Source organism: Eulemur rufifrons, chromosome 24, assembly GCF_041146395.1.
Source record: "Eulemur rufifrons isolate Redbay chromosome 24, OSU_ERuf_1, whole genome shotgun sequence".
In the NCBI taxonomy this organism is placed as follows: Eukaryota; Metazoa; Chordata; class Mammalia; order Primates; family Lemuridae; genus Eulemur; species Eulemur rufifrons.
In genome coordinates, this window is record NC_091006.1 from 19,916,647 (window position 1) to 19,929,742 (window position 13,096).

The 13,096-nt window shown below is 38.4% G+C and overlaps 1 protein-coding gene across 1 annotated transcript in view; it reads right to left on the bottom strand.

Annotated features, from left to right (window-relative positions):
* SHROOM3 (shroom family member 3) overlaps positions 1–7,218 on the bottom strand; it is a 257,573-nt gene extending 250,355 nt beyond the window's left edge. The window contains exon 1 of the mRNA XM_069457735.1: positions 7,051–7,218. Coding sequence (XP_069313836.1) covers positions 7,051–7,218 — 168 coding nt within the window. The remainder of the gene's footprint in view (positions 1–7,050) is intronic.
* Between the last annotated feature and the right edge of the window lie 5,878 nt (positions 7,219–13,096).

Consider the following 13,096-nt stretch of genomic DNA (forward strand, 5'->3'; position numbering starts at 1 on the left):
CAAAGACTATGGTAGCAATGAAATTTGTTTATTTCCACGCCAAGTGCTCTAGTGTCTGGGATGTGCATTTTGCTATGCTTGACAATCTTGCCTAGAATGAAAAAATATAGATATAACATAAAATTACAAACATAAATTAACACAAACATACCAAAGAGCATTTTAAAATAAAGATTTAGATAAAAATCTCATAAATCTCCAAGAAAAAATGCAGCTCACAATGCAGAAGGGTAAAACAAATAGAAGCTGAGGAATGAAAAGACGCAGTTGACGTGTAGCAGATTCGGGCTCAGATGCCCAGGACGCGTGTTCTGCACATCAATCTGCCAAGTTAGGACGCATCCTCTGAAGGCAGGAAAGAATTGTCACTTCCATTCTACAGATTAAGATGCATAAACAGTATGCCAATGTAGATTTGTGGGAAAAGTCATTAGAAGAGGGGCAAAAGTGCTTGGATTTAGTAGAGAATCTTTGCCTCATTTTGTTTCGCTGACAAATGCCTGGGATGTCAGAGCGCAGGAGATGGATGGACTCCTGGAATGGACCAAGCGGGAGAACAAGGGCTCTGTAGCTCTTTGGACAAGATGCGCACTGTTTGGAACTACATCAAAGGGGGAGATGTAGAGGAATCTCTCTATGGGTTTGGTAAGATCCAGAATGTCCTTTGAGGTTTTGTTTCTTCAGAAATTGATAGAAAGTCTCTCATTAGGCATCTCCAATCACACTGTGGGCTCACTAAAGTGAGACGAATATTTCTTAAATTAAATTGTCTTCCCTGCATAGGAGGCAAAGCCTATTGGCTTTAAAAGAAAACAGAGGTCTTACTGATGTTAAGACCCGTTAGGCACACCACATCAGCATGCTACTTGAATAAAAGTTGTTGCCAACACTGATGGGACTACAAACTTAGTTTGTGTCTAAAAACACATAACACTTTAACTAAAATTTAGGTAATTTTTTAAAGGTTAAATAAAAACATGGGTTTCCTTTTTTTCCCCCCAATCTAATTCCATTCGACAGACATTTATGAGACATTACATCTGTGTAAGACACCGTTAATGGGAGTCAAACTTAACCTGCTTGCCGGATTCTCTTAAACAGGGTTTTCTAGTACCTTGTTTACATACTGCTTTCTCACCAAGATTTTTAAGAAAATCCTTTTAAATATTTTTCTCTTTATTCACTAACACATCTTTATGTTCATAATTGTTACGCATAGTTTAAGCACTAGGGAGAACAGAAAAAGAAGGAAGGAAGAGAAGGAGGCCATTCGCTTCTAGAAGCAGTTGAAAAAAGAAATCTTAGCAAAGATTATGGTTGCTGCTTTTCATTCTTCTAGAAGACATTTGTTATTAGGAGCCAGGTTTGGCTGCTTTACAAAGATGCAAGATATCAATAGCTTAAACAATATGGGAATTTCTCTCTCTCTCACATAACAGTCTGAACATAAGCCATACAGAGTGATGGCTCTATGGTGTCAGGGACCCGAGTTCCTTCAATTTTCTTACTTCCATTCTGGAGTGATGCCCTGTCTGCATGGTCAAAGGTGACTTGCCCCCATATCTGCCTTCCAGGCAGTAAGCAGCAGGAAGAAGGAGAAAAGAAGGCAATCTCCTTTCTTTCAAGGGTCCAATCTGGTCTGTCCAATATGGTAGCCAAGAGCCATATGTGGCTCTTTCCATTCCAATTAAAGGTAACTAAAATGAAATAAAGTTTAAAATTCTATTCCTCATTTTCACTAGCCACATTTCAAGTGCCACATGGCTCCAAAGCTCTTGAATATCTTCCCCCATCTTGTCTGTCTAGCAAACTCCTATTCATTCAAGCTCTGTTTCTTCTGTCTGAAATTTTTCTAATTTCACCCAAGTTGAGTTAGGTGGTCTGTCTTCTATACTCCTATATGATGTACTTATTACATCGAATTATAATATTTTATTTACGTTGATTGCCTTCTCAGAAGTCTGTGAGCCTTTTTAGGGCAGGGACAATTTTCTTTTCATCTCTACTCCATCTAACTCATCCTGGGTATACAAATTTGTTGAGTAAATGAAAGGGAATGACTGTGTCTTATTTATCTTGCATCTCCAGGATTTAGCACAGTGCCTGGCACAGAGTAGGTGCCCAATAACTTTTATTGAATTAATAAGCAAAAGACAAAACAAAGTGGTGGGAAGTTTAAGCAAGGAGGTAGAGTCCCATGAGATGAAGATGCTAGACAGATCTCCAGAGTTGGGGCATGTATTAGTTTCCTCTAGCTGCTGTGACAAATTACCACAACTTATGGTTTAAAACAACACAGGTTTATTAATTTACAATTCTGTAGGTCAGAAGTCTGACATAGGTTTCACTGAGCTAAAATCCAGGTGTTAGCAGGACCGTGTTCCCTCCTGGAGTCTTTAGGGGAGAATCTATTTCCTTCCCCTTTCCAGCTTCTAGAGAGGCTGCCCACATTCTCTGGTGCATGGTCCCTTTCCCCTATCTTCAAAGCCAGCAGCAGAGGATTGAGTCCTTCTCACATTGCATCACTCTGACCTCTAACTCTGCCTCTCTCTTTCATTTTTAAGGCCCCAGTGATTACATTGGTCCTATCGGGATAATCCAGGGTAATCTCTCTATTTTAATTCAGCTGATTAATAACCTTAATTCCATTTGCAACCTTAATTCCCCTTTGCCATATAACCTAACATATTCATGGTTTCCAGGGATTAGAACATGGATGTCTTGGGGAGACAAGACATTATTTTGTCTACCACAGGGTGTCTGAGCATTGGTGAAAGTCCATATACTTAAGGCAGCACCAGGGATGAGACTAAAGTGAAATTTAGTAGCTGATCATGCAGATACGAGATCTTTCTAGGACAATAAAAAAAGTGCACATTAGCTCATACACTGCTAACCAAATGTCTACTATTGTGCCAAGGAAGGGCACCCCCACCCCCTTTGTAGGGGAAGGGAAGGGATAGTACGCATTGAGTCACACATATGAAAGGCATGTGCACAATATACAAAGCAGTTAGGAACTGCCAGGTTATGGATGACAATATAATGAATGAAGTATCATTTTTCTTTAGGTACAAATGAGGCAGGAGAATGAATGGGGAAAAAGGATCTACAAAGGAGTGGCAATAGAAGAAATCATTTTTGGATTGCTTTCTTTGGGATTTAATGTCCTTGAAAAGGAAAGGTGGGGTTGAGGAAAGAGCCGCTGTAATCTGTGAACTTCAAAAAGAAAGGGTAACTGTCTGAAAAAACTGATTGTAAGCGGATGCTCAGGTAATTCAATAGTCCAGGAAGTTGGCAGCGGGATTTTATTATGACTCACTCACTCTGTTTTGTGGCTAGGAAAAGCAGTTCCACCTGCAGTGGGAATGCACCTGCTCCCAGGGCTCATAAATCAAGCAACAATACCAGCAATAAACAACAACAACTCCTGGCACTTAACTTAGTGCTTACTATGTTCCAGGCTCTATGTACAAGAGTTCTTCCTATGTGTGTTAACTCATTTAATTTCCACAATTTCATGAGGAAGTTACACATGGGAAGCTGTTATTCCAATGTTAAACATGGGAAACTGGGACACAGAATTTGAGTGCCTTGCTGAAGCTCTCATAGCTAGTAAGTGATACAGTCAGGATTTGAACCCATTCTGCTTCCAGAGTCCATGCCCCTGACACTATGCCATTCAATCACCATTGCCTACCGAACATTTGGCTCTATCTAGATTCCAGAGCTATCATCTAGGTGAAATATGGGATTGATCTTTGTTATATGGTTTTAAATCTATTAGAAGAAAACCTTTTTTTTTTTTTTTTAGAAATAATTTTTTTTATTCTTATTTCAGCATATTGTGGGGGTACAAAAGTTTAGGTTACGTATATTGCCCTTGGCCCCCCAGAAGAAAACCTTTAAAAAAAAAAAACTTAATCCTATACAGTCCCACAAAATAGGTATGACTACTGCTCAAAAAATCCCTTTAAGTAGTTCAAGACACATAAGATAAAAGGCCACTTCCTGTTCTTGGCAAGTATCTTCATGTTGTCTTCACCTGTAGAGGTATCTTTTTGTGTTTTCAAACGTGGGCTTTAGAATTTAAAGGTAAGCTACTGCTCTGGTCTCTTTTCTTTTGCATCATCAACACTCAGCAATGTGCTGGTCAAACCATTCCTCCATCATGGCTCATATTCCTGCTATCTACTCCCCTGGGAGGTATCTTTGCTCCAGCCGGATTCTCTTTGTACCATCTCATAAATCCTGCTGGTTCCATCTTCCATAACATCACCCTCCCTCCTCTGAAACTCCTTCTCCACCCAGAGCACCACCATCCTATTCCAGCCATTCAAATCCCAGCCTCCTCTAGGCCTTGTCCACCAAGGCTCAACTCCCTAACCCTATCCCACTTGCAGCTTTCCTTTCCTTATCTATTGGAGGGTGGCTATGTGAAGTTGGAGCTACCCTCAAACTTATGTCCCTAGACTTCTTATTTGCTGACACTACTCAGATTTTTAAAATGGATTCTTCCATTGGGTTCTTCTAGCTTTAGTGATCTGATCTAATCTCTAAGTTCTCTTTATAATTCCTCCTCTGGAAAAAATCATCCAAAACATTCCAATCAGCCTGTCATTTTAAAGTGAAGAGACTTTGGAAATATAAACAATCCATGGGTTAGGAAATTACTCATTTTGGACAGAACTATCCAGATGACCATGCTGAGATCTCTTCCTTTCTGGATGTTTTATAGTCATCTGTCCAGATTCAGTACTTTCCAACCTTCTAGCTTCCTTGTTGCTCCTCAGTTGGACATACCACCCTCAGCCACACAATCTCTCTCACCCCATTTCTTTTGCTATGAGACAAGGCTGATTTTACCAGCTCTTCAACCAGCCACAATCCCTGAGTTCAACTTGAAGTTGACTTTTAGGCAGTTCCCCAAGACCCAAGATGGTTTCTGCCTTAGCAGGTACTATATTAAATACATGCGTGCCTTTAATCCCTATGCACCCCACTGAAGTAGATAGTAGCATACCCCCATCCACAGATACATGGAGGCTTGGAGAGCCTGGCTTGTTAGTGGTAGGATTTCTGACAGCAAACAATATTCTACTGTATGGATACATAATATTTTACCATTCAAAGGCCAGGCAAAGCTAGCAAACAACCAGAGTTTTAAAATGCAGATTTAGTATTTATGTTTGTCGCAGACGCTCTCAGTTGTTTACAAAGCAACCATTCCCTTTCTTCCTATAAAAAGAATCCCAATTTGCTCAAATAGTGACCAAAGATTCCTTGACTTCAGAAAGAGTAGGTCCTTACTGCAGAACTCATGAGAATAATCTTAATCAGTCTAAGGTAATCAAGGTCATCTCATTCCCTTTGCCAGTGATTGGCCTAAAGGTAGGCATGGGATACAATTCTCATCAATGAGATGTAAGCAAAAGTCTGATGGGGCAACAAAAAGCCTAAACAAAAAGCCAAAAACTTGCTGGACTAAAGATGCAATGCTGGAGGTAAGGCATCCATCCTGCAACCATGAGGACAAAAGCCAACATCATTAGAATGACAGAGTGGAGAGAGAAGTGGGGTCCTTGACCACGTTATTGAGCTGCTTCTCCTTGCCTGAACAACCTACCTCCAGACTTATTGTAATATGAGATAAACAAACCCCTGGTCAGGTGTAGTGACTCACATCTGCAATCCCAGCACTTTGGGAAGCCAAGGAGTTTGTGACCAGCCTGGGCAATAGTGAGACCCTGGCTCTACAAAAAACAAAAAAATTAACTGGGTGTGGTGGCATGTGCCTATAGTCCCAGCTACTTGGGAGGCTGAGGCAGGAGGATTGCTTAAGCCTGGGAGTTGGAGGTTGCAGTGAACTGTGATGATGTCACTGCACAAACAAACAAACAAAAAACAACAACCAATTTAGTTAGGGCCACTATAAATCAGATTTTCAGTTTTTTACAGCTGTAAGTCTTCCTGATACACATACATATACATATTTCTTTGTTTTCCTTAAGAAAGTTAAGGAAAAGTCACACAGTTTACAGTGATATCCTGCATATTCTTGGCTGACTGCTGTGAAACCCAGTTCCCACTGACTCATCCACAATAAGAATCACTTCAGTGATTTGAAAAATAACCTTTTGGGGTTATTTTGAGGGATATGAAAAATACCTTAACAGATAACCAAGCTCAAATGCAATGCATATTATCTTTTTCCCACCCTTAAACTAAAAAAATTTCCCGCTTTCAATTACAAATTTTTCTTGAGGAATATTTATATTCCTTATATTTTGTTGTATCAGGCTATTAATATTCCAAAATTTTAAAAGAAATATTATAACAAGTAATGTTAATCTCTGTAGGTTAATGGAAAATGCAGAAATGCTAACCCTGATGCACAAAGAGGATTCATTCCATGGGTGTAACTACCCACACCAAAAGATAAATGAAGAGTTAAGGCATGTTGCAGGATAACTAAGATTTAAAAAGGGATTTAAATACACAAATAAATAGGAGAGGCAGAAATGGTGTTTTGCTCTTGAATTATACCGAAAGCTGGTTTAATTCTGCTCTCTGAGTGTGTAAAAAAACAATAAATGACATTTGCTCAAGTATCCAGAATTGTAAACAAAATATTTTTAAGTACTAGATATTCAGTTAAAGGGAGAAAGAGCAGATATTTTCCTATACAAAAACATTTTAGTCCACCATCTTAGCCATGTTATTAATCTTTAATCTGATTTATAACTGAGAAGCTCATGTGGTCACCGTACACTAGTTCATTCACAAAAAGAGAAGATTATCGAATGAGCACATTTTTCCTGGGATTTCACAGAATAAATGAGCTGGACACATTTTTTCTATTGAACACCAAAATATTTCAAATATCCAAAATATTTCCGGATAATCAGAAAGGTATGAAACAGCAAATTAAGTGATATTCAGGCAGTCCTAAGCATCATATTGCATTTTTGATAAATCTGACAAAAGTTTAAAAGTTGCAAAAAAAAAAAAACAAGTTGAAAAAAGACCATATTGAAAAAAGAAACATACCTTAGAGATGATTAATGGTTCTCCCCGCTCCAGGCCACCTTTCAGAGTAAAACCCCAGGGAGCGCCTCCCTCCAGGAAGGCTTCCAGATAAACGAACCTTCCCTCAGGGGTCCTGGTAGGGTTTAGCGCGGCACTAGGCTCCTCAGAGTTTTCAGGAGTCCTCATCATGCCAAACACATGATCTCTCGAGCTAAATTAAAAATGCCTGAAACAAATTCAGGCGAGCGGCGCTTCTACAGCACCAGCGGTCCCCTTCTTCGTGATACACACGCGCCAAAGGAGAGGTTTGGAGAGACGAGCTCTTGCATCTGTAAAATGTTCTTTCCAAGCTGAACTCCAAGATGTTGAACCAGAAGGAGTTTTCGCTCCAACCTTTCGGAATGTAAATCCTCCTCCCGGAATTCTGGGCTCTCACCGAGGCCCCCAGTGGTATCTAACGCTCCACTCCGTGAGTATAAACTTCCAATGTCATTCTGAAGATTGCTTTTATTTCACACAGACACCCACCAAAACCTTCTCTGCTATTTTACAGAGATATTTAAAAGCATCTGACAATATGGGAAGAAAATTGCAAAAACTCAAAGAATACCTCATTTTTGATTGATTATCAACCCTTTCTTCCTCTCCCAGCGAAATTTACCATTACAATAGCCTCCTCCCTCCCCAGAAGTAGCTTCAAAAGAAAGAAAGCACTTACTATGCTTCTACTCGCTTCAGAATTTTCTAATTTGTCCCAAAGGGACAGAAAAGCTGGACTAAAACTTTTTACTTCCTTTTTTCAGCAGTAAGTTCAGAGTTTGGTTCTTGAAAAAAAAAAAAAAAAGGTTTTTTTTTTGCAGGATGTAGAGAACATGCAAAAAAAAAGCATGGTAAATTAATCCTCATTGGAAAAAAATATCAAGGAGGCAGCTCAGTTCTTTTCTTTGGTGTTCTCAGTGATGATCCGCCACCGCTGCTGCCGCCAGAGCCACTTGCCTCCTCTGCGAGAAAGAGCAAGGAAGTGAGAGGGGAATGGATTAAGGCAGAGAGAGGCATTGCAACCTTTCTGCACAGTAAGCACGGCTATGCAGAATTCAGTTCACCACAAAGACCTGACAATCAAAACAGTCTTACAGTTGATAAAACGGAGAAAGTTAAAAATACCATACAGATGGCTAATTACCAAGGGGTAGAAAATAGTTGCTAGAATAGCCCCGCCTCGAACCAATTAAAGCAGAATTTCAGAGAGTGAGGCACAGGCATTGGTGTTTTTAAAAACCCTGCAGGCAATTCTGCTGTGCAGCCAAGTCTGAGAAGCATTGCCTAAGCCATTTGGGTAAACATTTAAATGTCAAGGTAGTGGCGCAAGGGCTTTCTTTTTGTATTAGAAGAAACTACCATCAAGTATTAATATCAGACATGACCAGCTTCTCATCTTGAGATAGACTCTGCAGTCAAATTTCTGCTTGTTTGACTCAATACAAACACAGGAGGCAGGCTTCCTTCTTTCTTTATTTTAATTGTTACCAACTCCAAGATTATTTGTTATCCACTCTTCAAATGAAAAGAAATCCGTAGTGCTTTAAGTCCTAGGCACTCAGGGTGGAATGTTGTTCTGATTTCAGGTTATCAATGTAATTTTGTGATAATGTTATACAAAATTTAACATTACTCCTTTTTATTTGAAATTTGAAAAGTGGAAGATAACTGTCTCTTTTACCCAGAAGCCTCGCCTATTATTGGAACAAATTAGAATTATTTCCAAGGAATATGTTTACTAAAACTTTTTCTGTTTGAAAGTAGAGATTATGGGAATTATGTTAAAAACTGAAGTTAAAAACTACTGTAGGGTTTGATAACAATTTGATTTTGGTGTTTATACTTATAATTAATGAAAAGTTGATATAGAGAAGTGGCCATATGCAATTAAGACTGTGATATTTAACTTACAACACAGGACATGTTATTTAATTTTCCATAGTAGCTTCACCTGAAGGCCTCAAAGACAAAATAAATAAATTAAATCTCATTTTTATGTAATCGTAGTAATTTAGTGAAAACGTAAGGTGTACCAAATGAAAGTAGTAAAGATTGGGTAATTTAAGCAATTTTTATTGCAGTTTCCTATTACAGTTTAATTTATAAATTAAGAATGAAAGGAGAAACATTGGCTTTTCTTTCACTCCATAATTCAATGTACATATATATTTAAATAAAATTCCTAAGTAAATAAACAGCTTTTTTCTGAAAAATTAGTTTTTGAGGCTCTTATGAACTGCTCCTAATACACTTTAAAAAAAAATGGGATTTTACAGAATCAATATTAAAGTAATGAAGCTAAACAGAATTTCAGTTAGGAGGAATAACTTCAAGAGTACAACATGGTGATAAGTTAATAGTAATGTTTTGTATACCCGAAAATTGCTGAGTAGATTTTTAGTGCTCTCACCACAAAAAAATAAGTATGTGAGGTTATGGATATGTTAATGAACTTGATTTAGCCATTCCACAATGTGTACATTTGGAATGTTCATGTTGTACACCATAAATATATACAACTTTTATTTGTCAATTTAAAAACTAATAAAAATATATCAAAGTAATAAAACTGAAAATAAAAGGCAAAGGAAATAAGAAAAAGATAAGCAGAATATGAACTCAGTGCTTGTAGACTGATGAAACCTCTAAGTTATCACCAAAAACATTTAAGAAACATATTCAATGAAAATTGATACATAATCTGAAAAAAATGTGTAAAACATCATTTTGTGAATATTCAGTATAGCATCTTATAGACCAGGGTTGGGATAATTTTTTTCTTCATCTTCCATTGCTCAGACTCAAAGAATGTTAAAGCCGTAAGAGACAATCTGCCCACCCCTTGTTTTTGGAGGTAAGGACATAGAGGTCACCAGAAGGTTAAACAATCTCACCAGAGTCATCCTATGAGCAGCATAAACAGGCATGAAATTAAAATCTTCAGACATCTAGGGATGGAACTCAGCTTAAGCCAGGTCTTTTGCATAGCTAAACATAAAAAGACAACTTTTTTGAGGGACAGCATTGCTAATTCATAAGGAGAACTTCTGTTAGGGCATGTGATTTGGACCCAAACTTTCCATGAGAGAATGAAATCAGACTCTCTCCTCCCCAAGGAGAGAAAGACAACTCTATTGTCTCAAGATGCTGACAGTGGAAAGGTCAGAAATCTCACTGGGAACAGGGTAGTTGTCTTTCTAAATCCTCAGTGTAGGATCCAGGCATTTTGGTGAAGGACTTGTTTTTGCCTGTTCAGCATCTCTCTGGGGAACCACTCCTTCATTCTTCCCCTATCCTGTGGTGCTTGTGGGCTGACCCTGCCCTGGCTCTAGAGTGGACATAAAGACACAGGTGTTAAATACTCCCAGGTTCAAATGATTGGTCTGTGGATGGGCATTTGACTCACAAGTGGCCAATGTTATAATTAGAGATTTTACTAGTGTTGTCAAAAAGGGGCATTCTCTCCTAAGGGTTACTAAGTTCATAGATAAAATCCTGAAGTTGCTGGAAGTCATCTTGCCATCACATGCCTGAGAAAGATGCCAACCCTGAGAAAGACAATCTTTAAGATATGCAGGTAGGCCAGGCGTGGTGGCTCATGCCTGTGATCCTAGCACTCTGGGAGGCTGAGGCAGGTGGATCGTTTGAGCTCAGGAGTTCAAGACCAGCCTGAGCAAGAGCGAGACCCCCCTCTACTAAAAAATAGAAAGAAATTAGCGGGACAACTAAAAATATATAGAAAATAATTAGCCAGGCATAATGGTGCATGCCTGTAGTCCCAGCTACTCAGGAGGCTGAGACAGAGTCTTACTTTGTTGGCCAGGCTAGAGTGCTGTGACATCAGCCTAGCTCACAGCAACCCTAAACTCCTGGGCTCAAGTGATCCTCCTGCCTCAGCCTCCCGAGTAGCTGGGACTAAAGGCGCGTGCCACCATACTCGTCTAATTTTTCTGTTTTTAGTAGAGACAGGGTCTTACTCTTGCTCAGGCTGGTCTCAAACTCCTGACCTCAAGCAATCCTCCCGCCTTGGCCTCCCACAGTGCTAGGATTACAGGCGTGAGCCACCGTGCCTGGCCTTTGTGTATTATATCTATCAATATTTACTATATCAGAAAATTAAAACAGAAAACATTTAAAAGTATTTATTAATTCATTTAAAATAATAATAAATCCCTTACATGTGAAAATAACTAACATTATTCAGAAAAATAATTTTTTTTCAAAAAATATTACTGAGAAGGCATTGTTTTACATATTTGTAAATCTCTTTAATGGCTGGTTTAGTAGAAAACAGGTGGATTTTACTGTCTGTTTCTGTATTCAGTCTGTTTAATATCACATGTCATATGGTCACTGGAAAGCTCCACTATACATTTGTGAGAGGACAAGTGGAAAGGGCAGACAATGTCTTAGTATTCTTATGAAAATGGTTTTGACCTTGAGGATCCCACCTCCAAGTCCCCGGACCACACTTTGAGAACCGCTACCTTAAGCAGACATAACTATACCTAAAGCCATCCCAGTCCTACACTTACCAGTTTTATGAGCCCATAAATACCTGTTTATTTTTTTCCTTAAACCAGCCAGAGCTGGATTTCTGCTACTTGCAGCTGTAAGAGTTTTGAGCAATGCGTAATGAAACCCTTTGAGGTTCCTCCTCATTTGGGAGAAAGTTTAGGGAAGCTTAGCACAGTCTCACAAATGAAGCTTCACATCTTGTCTTCTCTCATCCTACTACTTCCCTCCTTCCTTCTGCCTCAAACCTAGAATTACTCCTACTTTCTTAATCAAATTCTTCCCTTCGTGACAAATAGATACAACAAAACTCGCAACTTTACTTTCTGTCTCTACATAAAAAATTCCCGCTGTGAGTAATTGAGTTCATATTGCTCTACTTAGAATATGGCCCCAGAACAGAAAAATATTTCAATCATATTGACTCTGCCACTTGTCTGGCATTCCTACACCAAACATTCTTTTAAATGTCATCTGCCTGTTTTGGCTTTTTAAAAATCACACATCACTCTTTTCTGCTCTTCAAAATTTTCATTTCTTGGTTTTAATCTTTAATAGTATTCCCTAATGTTTTTCTTTATTTTTGCTAAAGTTTTAAGTATGAATTTCAACTTACTGCATTTTGTTAATGCTCCTGAATGGAATATTTAAAAGACTGAAAATGTCACTAGATTATCCATGAAAATAAAATCGGAGCGACACCTAGTGGCTTTTCTGGCTCACCTAAATAATCTGTAGAAAATAAATTGTTAAATTATAGGTTTGTAAGGTTATTAAGTCTTTCTTAGAAATAATGCCTAAGAACAACTCCAAATAGACAGAATCAATCTTATTTTAAGGTTTGTATAATCTGGCTAGGCAGCTTTTCAGAGGCAAAAAGAATCATGTCTTTATGAATCTCTTTAAGATTGAGGAAAACTTTCCCGGCAGACCTGCCCTCGCTTCTACGTGCCAAGAAGTGGATTACATACCTCCTCTGAAAAAAGTCACCTGGAAGAGGAATGAAAGCACAAAAATTAGTTAAAGTGATCGGTATCTAGCTGGTAGAACTTCCCCTGAAGCACAAGGCTCTGTAGAATGTTGTGTTGAATACTCAAACGGAGCTGGGCTCTGTGAGAAAGGAGGAAGGGAAAAATCGATGTTGGATATGCAATTTACAGCATCAACATCACCAGCTACCAAAAGGGTTGTCACAAAACTACCAAAGCACAATCAATTCAAATCTTTTGGAAATTATCATGATGTTCTGTATCCTGGTTGAGGCAGTAGTTTCACAGATGTATAAATCTGTCAAAACTCATGAAATGATACACTTTAAATGAATGCAGTTTATTGAATGGACATTTTACTCTAATAAAATTAGTTTTTTAAAAACTCAAGGACTCCATGGACAGATGAATAAGTGACTAAAATGCAGTATATATGCACAATGAAATATTACTCAGCCTTAAAAAGGAATATAAAATAAGACACTGTAATTAATTAGTTCATAACAGTCATAGCTGTCACAGGA